Consider the following 19,100-nt stretch of genomic DNA (forward strand, 5'->3'; position numbering starts at 1 on the left):
TATCAACAGTTTTCAATCCCTCACATTTGTTGTCACCCTGACCCGGTCTGATCGTAGTCGGCACCGGCGGCAACGCAACAACGGTTGCGATGGGCAACCGTCGCAATCAGGTCGAGCGTGAGTGTGCTGTTTGATCGATACAAATTTGCACTTCACCGTAGGCGGAAATAAACGCGTAGCGGCATTCGCTCGACAAATTCCGGTACATCCTGACGTAAGTGTCGGCGCTCGCACTAATTGTGATTTAATTTACAGACCAGAGATTGCGGAGAATGCAGGCAACGGCGCGTCGAGCCAGCGGAGGTGGTCGTGGTGTCGGAGCGGGGAGCAGCATCGGCGGTGGAAAAGTAGTCCGTGGCGGAAAAGCGAAAGCCCGACATGGCGCGACGAATGGTACGAGCAACGGTAGCAACGGTGCGGCGGGTCTGGGCGGCGGGGCGGCGACCGCTGGGATGGCCGCCGTCACCGCCGCCGCGGCCAAGGAGAAGCCACCGCTCAAGACGCACGATAGCTACGAGTCGGACTCGTCCGAGCAGGTGTCCTCGTCGGACGAGGAGGAACGCTGGAAGGACTCGAAGCTATCCAACGACGTACCGTCCGAGTACTGGCACATCCAGAAGCTGGTGAAGTACATGAAGGCAGGCAACCAGACGGCCACCATCGTGGCGCTCTGCTGCCTGAAGGATCACGATCTGACGACGCAGATGAACCAGCGTGCCATCCAGGATTGCGGCGGGTTGGAGGTGCTCGTCAATCTGCTCGAAAGCAATGACATGAAGTGCAGACTGGGAGCGTTGTCCGTCCTGTCCGAGATCTCGTCCAACCTGGATATTCGGCGTGCCATTGTTGACCTAGGAGGTATTCCGCTGCTGGTGCAGATAGTGTCGGAACCGGGACGTGACCTGAAGATCATGGCGGCCGAGACGATCGGGAACGTGGCGAAGGTGCGGCTCGCCCGGAAGCTGGTGCGCAAGTGCGACGGCATTCCGCGGCTGGTCGATCTGCTGGACGTGAACATGAAGTAAGTACGCGATCCCTAAGATGAAGTAGGAGTGGACCCACTTATCGTCCCTTCATTGTTTCCAGCTGCCTTCGCTCGCAACGGGATCAGCTGTCCGAGGAGGAGCGGGAGATGCTCGATATGGCGCGTGCGGGAGCGCGCGCCCTCTGGTCACTGTCCGAGTCTCGCCACAACAAGGAGCTCATGTGCAAGAGCGGCATCGTGCCGCTGATGGGCAGACTCCTGAAGAGTGTCCACATTGACGTGGTCGTTCCGACTATGGGTACCATTCAGCAGTGCGCCTCGCAGGCCAACTACCAGCTGGCAATCACGACCGAGGGGATGATCTTTGACATCGTCTCCCATCTCACGTCCGACAACCTCGACCTCAAGCGCCAGTGCAGTTCGGCCATCTTTAAGTGTGCCAGCGATAAGGTAAGTACCCGTATAGCACCCCACAACCCTTGCATTCCAACCTGCCTCGGGACACACGTTTCCACTGCGCTACACGTTTAAAGACCGCCAGCGATATGGTGCGCGAATCGGGCGGCCTGGAACCGCTGGTAGGTATCGCCCGCGACAAGACGGTGCGGGACAACAAGCAGCTGCTGGCGGCGGCGACCGGCGCGATCTGGAAGTGTGCGGCCAGCGAGGCGAACGTGAAGAAGCTCGACCAGCTGAAGGCGGTCCAGGTGCTGGTGCAGCTGCTGAACGACGAGAACGAGGAGGTCCTCACGAACGTCGTCGGTGCCATCTCGGAGTGCGTCAAGTACCAGAACAACCGGGAGATCCTGCGGACCTGCGGCGGCATCCCGCTGCTCGTGAACCTGCTCAACATGACGCACGCGCCCCTGCTGGAGAACATTGCCCGCACGCTGAAGGAGTGTGCAACGGATCCTGAGAGCATGACGCTGATGGAGGAACTGGACGCCATCCGACTCATTTGGTCGCTGCTGAAGAACTCCAACCCGAAGGTGCAGGCGTACGCCGCCTGGGCTCTCTGTCCGTGCATCCAGAACGCAAAGGTGAACTCCGGAGATGCCAGCGGAACTCGCTTCCCTCGCTTAATGAAGTTTGCTTTGCCTTGTTTCGTCGTTCCAGGATTCAGGTGAGCTGGTGCGGAGCTTCGTCGGCGCGTTGGAGCTGGTGGTCGGTCTGCTCAAGTCCCGCGACAACTTCGTCCTCTCGGCGGTCTGTGCGGCGATCGCTACGATTGCCAAAGACCGCGAGAACCTCTCCGTGCTCTCCGATCACAAAGTCATCCGGATGTTGGCTGACCTGGTCTACACCACGGACGATCTGCTGCGGGAACATCTGGCCGCGGCCATCGCTAGCTGTGCGCCGTACTCTATGAACACACAGGAACTGGGCCGCCTGAAGACGGTCACCCCGATCGTCGGGTATATGGTCAGCAATAACCCGCGGGTTCACCGGACGACCGCGATGGCTTTACAAAAGCTCTCCGAAGATCCGCAGAACTGTATCACTATGCATCAGGTAAGAATATAAAAAAAACAGGCCCACGTTTTACAAACCTTTCATGTTTTCTTCAATTTGATTTTCTTTCCAGAGTGGTGTTGTGCCGTTCCTGCTCGAAACCGTCGGCTCCAAGGATCGAGAGCTTCAGGAAGCTTCGGCCGGGTGCTTGCAGAACATCCGAAAGCTCGCGCTTCGTGCGGAGGAGCTTGAGCTTTGTGGTGAATAAGTTTTTCTCTCTTCGAAAGCACAGGACCAACGCGCCCAACAGTGTTGGGAATGTTTCTAAATTTGCCAAATGAACTTTTTATCCCCGAATCCACACCTCACGTTTGAAATTAATTAAGGATATTTTCAATTCTTCTTGTGTATGACCACCAATAGCAATGGTTTATTTATATGAACATTCGTACATTCGTTGATATATGTATATATCCTTAACACGAGTTGGAGAGTTTGTTTTCCTTGGCTTGACGTTACAAAAAATCCTCTACCCGGACCGATACTGGACGCTGCCACCCTTAAAATACCTGTCTTTGGTGACGCTGCACGAAGGCATCGAACAGTCAGTGTAAACCTGCGTCAATAACGATAATACAAAAATAAACGGAATCACAATATTGGCCACACGCTCGGGCACCGGCTGCACTGCTCCCTGTAAGGAATCGTTGCTGTAGCGCGTATTTGAACGTATATTTGTTTTCCCTCCCCGCGCGCACTCGTACGAGGACACAACACTGGCGATAAAGCGATGGGTGAGGGGGTTAGAGAGCGCGGGAGGTGCTTTTGGTGTCCCCCACTTCGTCACAACACACATGAATCATGGTTGGCCCCGACGGCCCGTGCCCTCTAGTAGCTGGCGTTGCTGCCCCGCATCGAAATACTCATGCGACGCTCGACGCGACCAACGTGCGGCATGAGGGAGCCGGGCGGGGCGAAGCGCCATCGGCGCGGTCGGGAAAGCAGCGTTCCGTCGGTGGACGCCCGTCCACGGAATGGTTCCTCGATGTCGGACTTTTGCGACGAACAGCAGCTTGACTCCGACTCGTCCGTCTCGTCCGGTTCCTCCTCCGTCCACGGGCGTCCTGGGGCGAGGAAAATGGGAAATTAGCAATACAAAATGTGCTGTTTGTTCCGGCCGTTCCGTGTTTGCGTTCACACCCCGTCGACGGATGGATGATGTGTCACGGTGATTGAGCCGTCGAAGAAGATCGATTTTGTGCCGGCTGACGAGTTAAACCCGTTTGGGAAAATCCAACATTGTGTTTGTTTGAAATAAAAGATTGTGTTGCGAACGAATTTATTTATTTAAGATCAAAACGAAACATACAATTTAATCGATAAAATAAAAAGAAAGATCCATATATTATCTCATTAAAAATAAAGCCTAAAACATAAATTAAAGTAAGAAAATCAAACGGAACAGAATAGTGTATCGTTTTTTATGAAAGTTGCTCAAGCTGGTAAATATTTTCCGACATCTTCATGTGGAACATTTTTCTCAAAACTATTGCAATCGATAACATGTTGCATTTAATTGACGATTCATTACTCTTCAGTTTTATTTTAATACTAGAATCCAAACATTGGTCATTTTGACCCCAACGCAGTTTTCGATTTTAATATCTCAAAAACGGTTGAATATTTTTACAAAATAATAAGGCTTTTCTTAAAATCCAAAGTTACGTCTAAAGCAATCATTTAAGATTTTTCTGTTCGACCAGTTCCGAGAACCAATTTGACTATCCCTATAATGCTTTTTAGAGGTCATTTTGATCCCTATTTTTAAAACGCTATAACTTTGCTATTATTGAAGATTTTTCAAATCCACAAACTGTTATTTTAGTACATTTGTTGACTATCTTTTGACGTTTTTGGTTTTTCGATGCATTTCTTCATCATTCCGCTAGCTTGGTGTCCAGCAAAAAAGGACAAAATTGAGTTTTTTCAGCTATTATTTATTCAAAATATGCAATGTAAATCCAGAAAAAACTGTGCGCTACAAAGCTAGTATGTTAAGCCACATTTTAAAACCAAAATCATATTTTTGCAATTAAAAATGACGCCAAAAATTGGCCTCAAAGATCGAAAATAATGCCAATTCCCATTGTAACGTATCCCGCTTAACGCTTCGAAATAGTCGCGTATGAAATAACGGAGCAAAGCAAAGCACTCAAACAATGTATGTAAAATTCTGAAATCCACATCTTCAAGATAAATTTGCGGCGTCAATTGTTACCTTAAAAATCGAAATTATTTTTTTAAGGTGGCCTAATATAGAAGCATTCTAGCGCACACTTTTTGATTTTTTTGAATTTACATGATAAATTTTGAAAATATATAAGTTAAAAAAGAATTAAATTCGGTACAATTCGATTGTTTTTGTTTTACACCGGGTGAGCGGAATGATGGTACATCAAAAAATTAAAAACGATAAAAGATTACATTCGAGCAACGGGCATTCAAAAGCATTCGGGCAAGATTCCAAAGCAATGTATTCTGAATAGCGTTAAGCTTTCTTATAAATGTAAAATAACGTTTTTTGTGGCATATTTACAAACTTCAAATCAGTTTGGAAAATTTAATAATTCAATATATCAAAGACAATAATTCCCCAGAAAAGAGCGTAATATTTGACGAAACCAACGCCAAAAATCAACCGCCATATGTATTCGAAAGTGGGTCACGGTACGTCTTTTCCCATATATTGGTAGGAGTCAAGGGCACGATTTCGCACAAACCGGCGTCATGCTACGAGGACAAAGCATGTGGGGAGTAATGTTTACTTAACCTCCTCCTTAATATCGCCGAAATGCACGCTTGGGAAAGCGTTTCGTAGCATAGGTTTATCAATTATTCCATTCAATGTTCCACTTCGGGGCTCATGCGGGTGCTTTCGATTGCCAAAACGCAGGAGAAGGGAGTTTTTTCTATTACACGAAACTCACGAGGCCGTAGAAAGGCCCTCACTTACCGAGTATGACGATGGATTGGCGCTTCTCGTGGCTGAGATCACAGTTGCAGAACGGATGGACGCTGTCCGGGCTGAGGATGAGCTCGACCTCCGAGTGCAGGTCGTGGACGTCGCTGGTGGATCGCTTCAGCTTCGGGTAGCGGGACAGCACGCGCCAGAAGCGGCACGCGTCCCGGAACACGCCGTTCACCTGTTCGATGCTCTCGCGCACCGACACCTCGTGGAAGCAGGCGCACGCGATCTCCTTCGCCCGTCGCTGGCCCTCCTCGGTGCTGACCATCCGGTCGCCCGTCTGGTCGATCTTGTTGCCCACCAGTATGACCGGTACGTCCAGCAGCGGGTCCTGGGGAGATGGAATGGAATTGGGGATTGAGCCCTCGTTTCGTTCTGTTATTGTTTCTTTCGCTTCAGTGACTTCGTTCTGCTACTCCCTCGTGGAACCACTCGGCTGCCCACCGGGGAAGGGAAGAAATAAATTACATTCCTTTGCAGACAGTTTCCAGCTCCAGTTTCCCGGCGATACGATATTTCACCATCCGTGCAATAGGCATCCTCGACACAGCAAATTAGATCCACCCCCGGGGTAGGACATTCACACCGACGCCAGTCACCAGTACGGTCGGATAGAACGTTCGCCATAGATGCATCCCGGTATCAGGACTTTGTTGGAGCATGGTTTAATTGACGGCTGGAATGCCATAGAAACGGCTTCGTGGCGTGGAATCGCAGATCCGTGACCATGCGTGGTACTTGAACCTGCTTTCCTTTCTCACCGTCAAACACTTCGTGAGCGGAGAAGGTGGAGAAAAAGGAAAACAATTCCTACCCATCACGAGATCCCTCGAGAAATGCCCACGACGTCCCCATCCCGTGGGCTAGCGTAGTGCGTCCTAAAAATAGCAAATCATTTCCTTGCCGATCCGGTCGAGCGGTTCCGAAGTGGAAGTATTTTTGAACCGTCGAAAAGTTAACTCGACAATCCAAATCAAATAAACGAAACATGGCAAAGCTCGACAGTCGGATAAAAATTGAAGGAAGAGCAAAATCGATTGACCAACAGCAATGCGTTGGGTCCGAGGCAGACGTGCAGCTTGTGGGACAACAAGTTAATCGAAACCGTTCCAGTCCATTGCTAGGGCTATTTTCGAACCGGGAATGTGCGACTTCGGTCACCAATTCCAACCCGCACGAACCCCGACCCACATTGCAACGAAAAACCGACCGGCATTTAAAAGGTATGTTTCATTTGTCTAAAGGACCTAAAATACCAAAAAAAAAGGTCAGATAGCAAAGGTTGGAAAAAGGCAATCGCAGAAAGGTGCGCAGATAAAAAGTGAAAGTACGAAATAATTGAAGCTGAAAATTGCGCCAAAGTAAAGCGAACGTCAAACATCAAAGGCACCCTCGGATATGATTCTACTCGGGTGCGCTTTTTGGTCGTAGTGGTTCCAGATTGGTTCCCCGCAGCCCTGCCGCCTTACCTTGTTGTAGGACCCGAGCCGGCGGCGCCGTTTGTTGTAGTTGATGAGGAACTTCAGCCGGTTGCACTCGTCGAAGCTGCACTTGTCCGCCACCGAGTACATCAGGATGAACGCTTCGGCCCAGCGAATGTTTGCCTCGAGCGTCAGGCAGTCCGCTTCCTGGAAAAGGAGAAACGTTGCTACATGAAATCATTCCGCTTCGAAAACGGAGAGCAAACTCTTACGTTCGGTTGTCCGGCCGCGTCTAGTATTTCGAACAGGACGAACTCGTTGTCGATCAGGGTGTTGAATGTGTAGACCTTCTCCAGGTTTGGATCGTACTCGCCAATGAAGCGCTTGGTGATGAACCGCACAACCATCGCTGGGAGAAAACAAGAAAAGGAAAAACATATTAACTTTTACCAAACAACAGATATCGGAGCTTAAAAGGATAATCTGTCAACACGAGGTTTATTTATCTCTAATGGATTAAAACTCTTTGCTTCAGAGGCGAGACGGGGAAAAACGTTCAAATAGGTCTTACCCAAAACAACGACTGATTTAGGTGATGACCCTGTTTTCTTGGTTACGGTTTCGCTGACCCGTTGCAAGAATCGCCAAGGGTGATCTTAATTACGTCCAGCACTCAACCACGCGCTACTTTACCTTTCACCTGGTTGAACGTTTATCTTTGCCGTTTCCACACCACCTTTTTCCCTCCCTTTTCCATCCGACTAATCTTCATCTGCCGCATTTATTCCGATAAAAGCTACCGCAGGGAATGACATTTGCGAAAATTGGAACAACTCAGACGTAAACGTAGAGTATTACACTGGCGTCGTCATTTACATCGCGTCGGTAAAATCGGTCACTCATAAACATTATGCAAATTCATTAATTAGAACGTAATTACTCTTTCCCTCTTTCTCTCTATCTCTTTTTCTCTCTATTTGTTTCTTCTTACTTTGTGTATGTCGACGGATAGTGTTTAAACCCATTTATTCTGGCCAACTTTAACATTCAACAACAGCAACGATGATGTTTTGTTTAAAGGTAGATAACAGTCTAAGCATTGGACTGTACTATCGAAGAAATTAATATTGAATACTACACACAATCAACTCATGACCACAAACTTTTTCAAATAAAATTTATAATCGACGGAATTTGCTGCACTTCACAATCTCATAAAGTGAATGAACCAAGCAAAGACCGTCCGAATCTCGGAATCAACAGGTGGTGTTTCAACGAGTTTGAGTTTTCCCTTTTCCTGCGGCCTTTCCATCACACCCACCTTGCAAATACTTCACGGCGATGTTTCGCACTCGGTAAACAAGACCATTGTAGTGGGCAACAAGGAGGCGAGTTTTCCGATTCGGTTACATGAGTCTGCCGATGATGCTAATCATAGACGCAGAAGAGAACCGGTCTGGGTGCCCATCGTTCCAGTGGAAAATTTGTCTCGAGTGCACGATGCTCGGTAGCGATGCCTGGCAGCGATATTTCGAGTTCGAAAGATAACAATACCAGCCCAAGGTATGGTTTCCTTCCTCCAAGGAGAAGGCGGATAAATAGCGAAGGTGGTTTGTTTTCACGATCGAGAATGGGGAATTCTAAAATGATTCTGAAAAAAAAAACATGCAAATCTGAACTTGAATCCGAGACGGGATCGTTTGGGATCGAAGAAAACAAAAGCGAACGGTAAAATAAACATTACTGACATTCGCGTGCGCTTCTTTCTGGTTCGGATAGATGGGGGAATGTTTTGCGTTGGAGCACATGTTTGCTGGAAAAATAGAGAACGAGCATCGGGTTCTGGTATCCAGCAGCAACCGCTTTCTTAAACCTTCGCATTGAATGAAAGAAGGTAGGTTTCGAAGAAAGTAAACTTCTCATATAAATTTCACCATCCTTTGTCAGGCGTGATTTGATTGGGTATCATTATTCATAAAACATCCTTCGTAAACATGCCCTAAAGTTAAAATTTCGTGCTTCATCCAAACAAGGAAAAGCAAATACCGTGTTGACATTTTACTTGATCCGATTTCGTAAAAAAACGTTAAATCATTTGTCGTGGCAGAGGAAAGTTCATTCATTGACTTCTAGCCTGGGAAATAACAACCCACTTTAATGTTTTCAATACGAGTTTGTGAGACGCATGTGACAGTTAAAGGAAGTAAGCGGAAAATAAAAGATAAAGGGCGATAAAATGATGTCGTCATCTTTCATCTTCGCTGCATACCGAATAGGTTTTGCGTTCGTCCATCGAAACCAATTAGTAAACAGTTGATTGGAAATTGCGTCAAACAGCTAGAGAGGTCGAAGACGATCTTGTCGTGGTAGTAAATAATACTACTGGATATAAGTTTTGCGTACCATGATGATCGGTCCATATGGCAACGGACGGCTTCTTGGAAAATTAATTTAATAAATCAATCCATCTACGTCGACATTGGCAAACTTGCATTGAATCTGCTACGTATTTGTTTTAAGTAATCAAATGGAAAATCTTACAAACACAAGATATATTCGTAAAGGAAATATTTTGTATTTTCTATCGTACTCTACTTCCGGTGAATGTGCAGAAAATTTTACAAGAAAAAATATTTAATATCATAGAGTTATGTAATCTTTCTATTAATTTATTATTTAAAACTATTTATTACACAACAAGAGTAATTGGATAGCTGAAACATTTCATAACAACCACATAGACAAGTACGATATCCAATCCCTTTTTGTGGGTAAAGAATGCCACAATCACCAGTTCCCGGGCAGCATCTTCATTTCTACATGACAAGCACTAATCGTGGTTAATATTGCGGTTAAAAACACCTTTTTCTTTTCCGAGACTAACATTTGTTTCCACCGATGTTTAAACACAACACAAAACAATAACTTTTCGCAAAGTTTATCTTATGTGAAAACTTTGGCAAAGGGTAGAGGAATAAAGGGCACCCACAACGTGCCACCCCACGCTCGGTGAACCAGTTCCTCACGTTGACATTGATGGATTAAATTTCAATCCTCGCTGGGGAATCGGTTCACCTCTGGGAGTTGGAGGAGCAACGCGACGAGATCGATGTATCGATGAGCGGCCGGGGGAGATACGCTTGAATAATGACCCCGTGCGCGAACACGCGAGGCGGTTTAAGAAGCTGTCTTCGAAGGGGGGAAGGGAGTGACTGACTTCGGCGCATTCCGGAGGTTAGAACAACGCAGCCGGAAACATTGATTAGTCGCTGTGGGCTATGATTGCTCAATCAATGTCGGGGAAGGTTTTAGCGGCAAGTCGCTTCTCGGATGCGTCACCGGAGTGACATCTTCCGACGTGAAAACACATTAGCGTAGTCATTGGCAGCGTAATGCGTTATTTTGTCGGGCTGCCGATTCCTTCCGTGTCCATGTGGATTCCGTTTGCCAGATGGATCGGTGTACGGAGCGAAAACAAACCCTCGGCACTAGAGCCGTGTGTATCGATTATCCCATCTTTGGACGAAACTAACATCCATCGACATCGAAGGAAGTAGGTCAATGCTAGCCGTTCGATGGAAAACGGAAACTAATCAACTACCGGATTTGCGGAGTAATAAAGACGACCAATATCTCTCAGATTGGTTGGAAATGCTAATAAAAAAAAAAAAGATCACTCGGCGTAATCGTCCACGTTCCGGTGGAAATCGTAAACAAATTGATTAATGGGGTTTATAGCAGATGGTTTTTCTTATTCGCGAGCTAAAAGCCACGTCTATAGCGATCTGATCGTTGCGATCGGATTGCGATAACGAGCCGTATTTTCACGGCACGGGTTCTCCGTTTTCCTGCCTGTAAATTGGCCTCGACGGTGGCAAATCGGTGCGTTAATTGTGTCTGGTTTGAATCACGAGTAAGTGGGTGTCATGGAAACAGGAACAAACAGGAACCGCCTGCCGCACGTGCTGCAAGTTACGGTGGAGTTTATTTTTCCCCTCGCGAAGCGAAAGCGATCATAGCAGCCCTCTAATGAGTACAAGGAATCTCGCCGTTCGTGGAAACTCATTCTCGCATGTGTTAACTTGCTTTTCAAATTAATTTTCTCCTTTTCTGCTAAAAATAGATTCAAAGACTGATATTACACGATTTTCGCATTATTGTTTATGGCAGGTGTGACACACGGCGATGGAGGCGCCTTGTGCTTTGATCGAACCACTCGGGGGAAAGTCGATGCCGCACGATGATGGATTATAAATTTAACGGGAAAACACACCCCGCAATTTTCAACGCTTTGCACCGCTCGTAATTGTTTTTCTCGGGATTTTGTTTTTTCCCCCTCCTTCCAATAACTCCCAGTGTCGATTGATGTTTTCTACTTGGCGTGAATGCAGATTGGCAAACCCTCCGACACAAACACCCCATCGCCCTCGTTGATGGCAGTGTACCATTTATTTGTGATGCTCAATTTCCACACTCCATGAAGTTCGAAATTGTACCTTTTTTATATTGCATTTGCTTCTTGAAGGACCACGCCGCAGCAAACTCCAGCGCCACAACAAGGGGTCGCGATGGTTCGACATTCGATGAAAGTGCGCATTTTCCAGTCAAACAATCTCGACAAACAATCATACTCGCCCACGACGGTGGACTTGTAAACATCGCGCCAATCTCAGGTGCCGTTCCTTCGATGCCATTCTGGAAAGCGCACGGCAAAGGAAGCCTCCCGCCATCCAGCGATTCCCGGTTGCCCTAATTGAGTTCTTTCATCGTGCGCGCATTGTTGACTGATTTGAGCGAAGGGACAGAAACGGGCTCACCGTTATCGCTGAATCGTTGCCAACGCGAGAGGGAGACAAAAGGAGGACCACGGGGAATAAAAAGGTAAGTCCTTTAAGGCTAGATTTGTTTGTGCAAGACACCGTCGCGACGCCGAGCGGCAACGACACTTTCATAGTTTCCCATTTCACGGCGGCGTCGAGGGAGATGCAATGAAACTCTGTAGCCTGAAAAGGGATAACATAAAAAAGGACATTAAAAAAGCCGCCTGGTATGGGGCCCCGTTTCTGGAGGATATTGAACTCGGCGTCGGCCTGCGTCGTAGTAAGAAATTCCTGGAAGGATTTGTAGGCGATACAAAAGGGAAACGCCTTGTAACCAAGATATACTGGTTAACATTTTCGTACTCCACCGAACATGATCTCCATGGTGCGGTAATTGGACGAAAGGCCATCCGAAGAGTGCGATTTTAAACCGCTTTCAAATCCGCGCAATCTATCATGGGTCCCTGCGCGCCGTTAGGGATGCTGCCGACCTTAGATAGGAAGGTTCGATGTCACATCCGTCCGGCAGGAAGATCTACTTAAGTTGACCTAATTTCCGGCAGCATTTCAGCCTAGTAGGGATTACGTGTTACGCAGCCCTCATCAATCTTACTCCTGAAACGCCAAAACGTATGGAGAACTCTTGTAATCTGATACCGGTGAGGGGCGACTGTCGGGACGGTTGCGGTTTTCCGATACCTTTTTTTGCCCTTTTCCCCTGCCCTGGAAATATGCACGATGACAACATTTCTCCAACTCCAAACCGACTTCACTTTCCTCTTGGTGCGGGAAAAAAATGGTTTCACTTTCAACAACCCACTCAATGTCGCAAATCTATTTCGTCGTGACCACAAGTTAGGCACTTCTGTGAAAACTAGCTCCATGTGCAAGACTTCCAGGAAAAGATAAAGAGTTATAGTGAACTTCGCAGCGTGTCATATTAATAGCGCATATTGAAAGCCCTTCAATTTATGATCGATGGTATATGGGATTATTATGACCATTTTATATGCCTTCCGAAGTGACAGACGGTGTCCGAATGCGGGGTACACGCAAATCGGGAACATTTACGGCGTTTTATGAGCGGTCGATTCCCTCTTGCTCGTGTTTGTGTATTGAACAGTTCATTCAAGTTCAATCCAAATAAAAGCACAAACAAGGGTGAAAATGTGATTTCTTAACAATAACACAATCTGTTGTTTATTGAAAATTGAAAATGTTTATTACACTCGTTGATTTTCAATTTCTTTTAGCAGTTCATTTACATTTTCTTAGCAGTTTAGAGTAAAACTAAAATTCATCTGAATAAAATCGTTTAAAGATCTCCCAAAACACTCATCTTGAACAAAGTTATTGGTTAAAATAATTTATCTTCTAAAACCACTCAAAATCCTCTCCGCTTCCAACAAACATTTTTCAACTGTTTGATTTTTTACATAACTCACCTGTTTTCCCGACGCCACTCTGGCCAAGCACCATCACTCGGAATGGTTTCGCTTTCGGGTGAAGACCCAGCTTCGCTAGGGACGATTTCGGTGAGGTGGTATTCATGATCGTGCTACTTAGTGATCAATTGCATGAAATTTCTACTAATACCACTCGACTAGAAATGCTGATGTAAAGGAACCACTAACGACGAACGACAGCATCATCGAACATAATTGCCTGACGAATGTCTCGCGGTATATTTCATTAACATTTGCTCGCCAGGAATCAGTAGCATCCGGTACGGAAGCTATTAACGAAATTTGTGTGCGATCACTACTTCACTTTCGTATACATCGATTAATCGTTTTCTCTGCCTAATGAAAGTTATACGACCATTCTGCTTGAGGCAAACCACACCATACATTTGGTTTTCTTTATGGAAGATGATGGTTATAATACATTTCATCCACAGCTTACACTGTTCGATAGAGAATCAGATGAGGTAGTTCGACTTCTAGCTCACGTTTCCTTCAGATTTTACTCAAATAAAGCAATTAGGCCGATTATTTCTGAAGATCATATCAGTCTTCTCTGGATGTGTCTTGTGTTGCGGTTTGTTGTTTGAAGTTCACACTACCACTTCGATTGACCACTAAACAATTTTTATCCAATCAAGTAAGCACTCTGCAAACTGTGGCTCTGGATTTATTTTTAAAACACGAACGCTTCCAGCTGGACAAGATTCTGTTTATTTTTCGTTCCTCCCAATCTGCCATTTGTTTGTATCCGGAACAATTTTCTACGTGCCACTCGGGTGAGTAACGTCCACGTATCGTTGGTTATTCCAGAATGATTCAATTTATTTCGCACATTCACATGTTCAAACAGTAGAAAACTCTATTACGCTCACTTTATCTCTGTCCGATTACCGTGCTTCGGATTGAGTAATGTTTGTTTTGGGACGTCGAATGAATCCCATGGTCCTTGGACGCTCACAATCTAAAGCTCTAGACACAACACAAGGATTAATGTCTCTACAATGGGTATGGTTGGAGCTAATGGAACATCCTCCTTAAAGTTCTGCTTTATTGTAATCTTGCAGCGACTTCATGCACACGTATACAATCACGATCTACACAGCAGCACATAGTTAAATCGACGACAAGGTCCACAGCCCATGATGAGACACAGTACACAGCGATAAAATCTGCTTTCGACAGTAGTTACGCTTTCCAAAGGAGTACTACGGTTGTTCAGGCTTAATTATTATAACAACTATGGCCACCAACTACGAATGAAAGACGACGAGTTCTACAACGATGAGGTGATACAGAGCAACACGGAGGCACAACACTTGATAACGTTAAGGGCTTATTAACACTCCAATCAGGTTGGTCCTAGTCATATCGAAAGCTAGACACCAATATGTTTATTCTATCCTTTCCCATCAATTGAAGATCTGTTTTCAACAGCTCTTTTGTAAAGTCTCCAGTCACTTTAAAACAAAATTAAAAGTTCCGAACCAAAAGGAAAACTCTCACAACTAAACTGGAAAGAACATCGGAATGATACAAAACGATTTTTGTGAGAATTGCGCCAAAACTAAGAAAGGATAGATACGAAGGTGTTGCCGATACGATGCGTTTGAGTCGCGTGTGCGAACTGATCTGAACGGTAGCCAAGAACTGCCCGTCGTATTTATAACGCAAGGCGCTCACCCTTAAACCATGTTCACTACCGTGAGTAGAAAGAGAACTAGTATATGTGTTTTGATCGAGAGCGAAAGTGAGAGAGTAAAATAAACCGGTTGGAGAAACATGATGGAGGCGCCCATTCATTTTCAGCATTTTCCACCTTCAACGCCGAAGGGAAATAGAGGAAGAAGGGATACATTGGAGGCTGTTGATGTCTACTACTACGGGAGTGTATAGCGTACGATTCTCTCGCAACAATCCAGACCAGACCAGATGGAGGGTTTGTTTGGGTGCGTTTCTCTCTCTGTTTTGATCAGGAAGTTTTCCTCCCAACTCCCATTTCACCAATCCGCGGCCTTCGGTCCCTCATTGAACAAACGTGATCTCCCGTTGAATCGAGAGTATTTTTACCTTTTTTTGTTGTCACTTCCAGTCTAACGCCTGTTGATGGCGCAATGTTTAACCTAACCTATCTCACGCTCCACCGAACACATATCTTATCGGACGCGTGGCTTCTCTGGGTGGTAAAGGTGGCCACAGGTGAAAATGATTATTATTCAACACTTCACCACCTAACCTCCAACGACTCACCCGCTCCTCTTCTCGAACACTAGAAAAATGGAAGAATGAAACGTATTTACAGCGTGCCAATTATACAAAACACACAATATCGGATGGTTTGTTGATTTTTATAATGCTTCACCTTATTCGATTACCTGCGACGATGGGACACAGGGAACCAATCATGTTGTTTGCATAAACTATTCCAATCATTTGAGTTATTTGCCAACCTTATTTCACGTTTTAAAAAGATCCCGGATAAGTTAGAGTGGTATGGTATTTGAGAGTTAAAATATTTACTTGCCGATTACCGCAAGCTATTTAACCAAGTAATTTAGTCTATATAAAAAATACTTAAATGCCTGTTCAAATAAAATTTCCATGAGAGAGAGGGAATAATATGCTCTTTGGAAATACTAATACCTTGGCTAGAAAAGGATTTATCGTAAAATCACTGATATGGTCGAACAACATAACATTTAACAAAAATTTCAGATCAGTTTAAACCAGTTTGAATCAGTCTCATTGCAACTATTTTAACATGGTTCGTTAAATTGTACATGGTACAACTGAGCTATATAGCTTGAAACAATAAGCATAAAACTGAGAATTCATTGTTATTGATGTAATTTTCTTTAAGAAATTATATTTTGGAGAAGTTTGTTTGCAAAACACCATCTTAACCCTAGGATGAGTTGACACTTTTATCTATAAAGATAAATCACAAAAATCGAGCGTCACGTCCGCCACGTGCCTGCCAGTCATCAACGTTTCGGCTAGGGCCAAATATGTATAGCAGTCGTACAAACACGGGAAGCTATCAACTTTCTAATTAATCGGTTGCATGCCATTGGAGCCATCGAGCTGTTTCGTTCTTGTTTGGTGGGCAAGTGTTAGAGGAAAACGGGGCCGCAAAGTGGTTGACGGAAGAAAAACCCAGCATCTCTGTTGTGAGCTGATTCGCGTTTCCCCAGCAATCAGCTTTACTCTGGCCATATTTTAACGCTCGATAAGAGTGTTCATAGACGTCAATAACTGGGAAAACGCTTAGCTCAAGACGCCATCGATGTCCTGCGCTTGGTTTGGGGATGAGTTATCACTTTTTGCATTCGCCAAGCCAAACGTGCTTTATGTCAGTCGTGGAAGCTGTCGGTGCGGGTTATGTGAACCGGTGGCTAACGTGTAATAGACAGTTTCCCCGGACATGGCAACGTCACATTCCCCCATTCGCCAGCCATTCATTGGCAAAGACAATTGTCGTCATCGAACTATCGTCTCAATTTGTCGGCTTTGTTGTCGGCTTCGATTAATAGAATAGTGTGGTTTCAGTGCGCCAGAAAACCGGTAACATCTTCTGTGTGGGAAGGTGGTGATGCTGGAAACCAGGGCCACCAGTAACCGACGTGTGAGCATTATGTAAATTGATATCAAAACGGCCCACTATGGCAATGCAACGTGCTTCTGGCGTCATCCACGCGAAACCACGTTTTGCGCGCGAAATCAAGTGGAAGCAATCTCGTTTACCCTTTCCGTTCCGACACTAACGATTAACTGCAACCGATGGTTGGTGCTCCGTTGGCCTGTCAAACTCGGTTATCTTTCTGAGGTGAGTGTCCAATTTTCCCACCTTGCACAGGATGATGCTTAAAACGCTTCATTTATGTGTTGCCTACCTCTTTCACTCACCAGCTAACCTAAAACGACGATAAGCGCGTTAAAATAAACTCCCGGTTGTTCGAGCCTGGAGCATGGCCTGATTTATGGATGCAATGCGCCCCAAAGTCTGCGATATTCCCACCCGCAATCACCTGGGGGGATGTTATCACTATAATTAATGGCGGGGTGTTCCCAAAATATGACAACTCAAGGGCAATGTCCTGATGCTCAACTTCATGTATGTTGTTGCCAGGGCATCCTGGAGCGATCGGTTTCTAAGGCCACAAAAATCACAATCCAATATTTCGTTATCTAAATTAAAGATTGATGAAACGGGCGGAATAATTCAGTCCCCTTTTGGAGCTCCCACACTAATGAGGTTATTTGGGGACTTATCGAGCATAACGTTTTGTTGAAACTCGTGTAGCACGCAAAGCGTCTAAAACATACATACTCAATCGAATCGGCAAGGAATAGCATATTCCACCATTGGAACAAATATTAGATGTTTTAAATGAAACAACCTTGACGTAGAATTAAATAACAATCTTTAATTAATCAGGTAGAACAGAGATGTCAAACATGCGACCCGTTACCCCTTTGAAACAATACATGAAAAGTTTTGAACCTTGAACATTGGCTTTCGTTTGAATGTGGTTGAGAACGTTGTTCCACGAATTGTGAATTTCATACGAGCAAAAGGACTGAACCATCGAACCATTCACATTACACAGATTTTCGAGACAACCGAACGTATCAAAAGTACTACAAGAGCATACTCAATTAAATTACAGATGTGTATCAGTGTAAAGTATTATAAACGAAACAGCGGCGTGAACTGAGACAATCAGAAACGTTTCAAAAAGCTGAAATGCTGAGGTCAAGAGAATTCTTTTTGAATTGCCCAAACCTGATAATTGTGTGAAATGGATTGCAGAAAGACGAACAGAACATATATATTTGATTAATTGTTGTGTTTTAGCGTGCAGAGGAAAATGTTTCTTTTTCGCCACTATTGTAACGGAGAATAAAGACCGCATTTTATACGATTCGATTCAACCAATAATGTAAATTTAATTAAATTTGAATAATTTAGAAAAAGTTTTTTTTATAGAATGCGCTTCAACCAGGATTTTCATTCATTGTAAACGATGAGCAGTAAGAGCTCCTTCGTAAGCGCATTCAAGTCAGCCATCGTTTTCTAAATTCTTTTCTAAACGAAATCCTACCAAGATTATTTCCACGTATTTTTAAGTTCAACAGTATTGCGTTTTTTTGTAGAGAATTAAATTAGTTAACAGTGCATACTTACTACAGCCTACTGATTTTTGTGAGTATTCGATCATATTGGTCAGGTATACTAAATTATCATATTATAAGGCCCGAGAGTTCAACTGAGTTTGACATCACTGGTGTAAAAGATCTTACACTTATCATACTATTTTAATCAAATTGGTTTTCTTGTTGATATATGGCTTTTGTTTGTATCTCAGTTGTATACAAGAAATTCTCCCCTCCACTATGTACATGTATGAAGAAACATTCCAAATCAATATTCCATTACCGATTGCTCCCATCTGCCACCCGTTTGGTACAGGAATGTTTTTTTTTTAGCAATTCTCAACCGCCACGCGTCATACTTGGTCTATTTTTGAACTGATTACTTAACCGTACTGGTCGGAAATAATCCAACCTATACCTTCTCCTACACGGTCGTTCGTAATTGTATCGATAATTGCATGGAGCTAAAAACAAACTTAAAGTTATAGCAGCAACTTTATCCACCACAAGCCAAACATGAAGCATTTTTTTAACTTGATTTTTACAAGAAACACATTTGATTGACTCTGTAAGAATAAAAAACAAGTTTAAGGTTTCTACCTAGAGCTTAAAACATCAATGAATTGTTATCAAACAACCGAGAAGCTACGTAGTCGAAAGTAGAAGTGGTTTTCGTAGCATGATATGAATGTAGTTGTAATGTGGCGGGAATTTCCAAAAAAACAATTTAACATATTACAGCGGAAATTCCAATGTTTGGATTGTTTGTTAAGTCGC

At 44.7% G+C, this 19,100-nt stretch overlaps 2 protein-coding genes across 2 annotated transcripts; one reads left to right on the plus strand and one right to left on the minus strand.

Annotated features, from left to right (window-relative positions):
• The first annotated feature begins 272 nt into the window (after positions 1–272).
• LOC131264265 (armadillo repeat-containing protein gudu) lies at positions 273–2,705 on the plus strand. Its single transcript, XM_058266549.1, has 5 exons — positions 273–1,021; positions 1,087–1,435; positions 1,519–2,025; positions 2,102–2,497; positions 2,571–2,705. Exons 1-5 carry the CDS (start codon positions 273–275, stop codon positions 2,703–2,705), a joined length of 2,136 nt encoding a protein of 711 aa, XP_058122532.1.
• A 538-nt stretch (positions 2,706–3,243) lies between these two features.
• LOC131265418 (ras-related and estrogen-regulated growth inhibitor) lies at positions 3,244–13,254 on the minus strand. Its single transcript, XM_058267678.1, has 5 exons — positions 13,149–13,254; positions 7,156–7,292; positions 6,932–7,090; positions 5,451–5,793; positions 3,244–3,561 (listed from the first exon to the last, which is right to left on the minus strand). Exons 1-5 carry the CDS (start codon positions 13,252–13,254, stop codon positions 3,326–3,328), a joined length of 981 nt encoding a protein of 326 aa, XP_058123661.1. The 3' UTR covers positions 3,244–3,325.
• Between the last annotated feature and the right edge of the window lie 5,846 nt (positions 13,255–19,100).

This window comes from Anopheles coustani, chromosome 2, assembly GCF_943734705.1.
Source record: "Anopheles coustani chromosome 2, idAnoCousDA_361_x.2, whole genome shotgun sequence".
Taxonomy (NCBI): Eukaryota; Metazoa; Arthropoda; class Insecta; order Diptera; family Culicidae; genus Anopheles; species Anopheles coustani.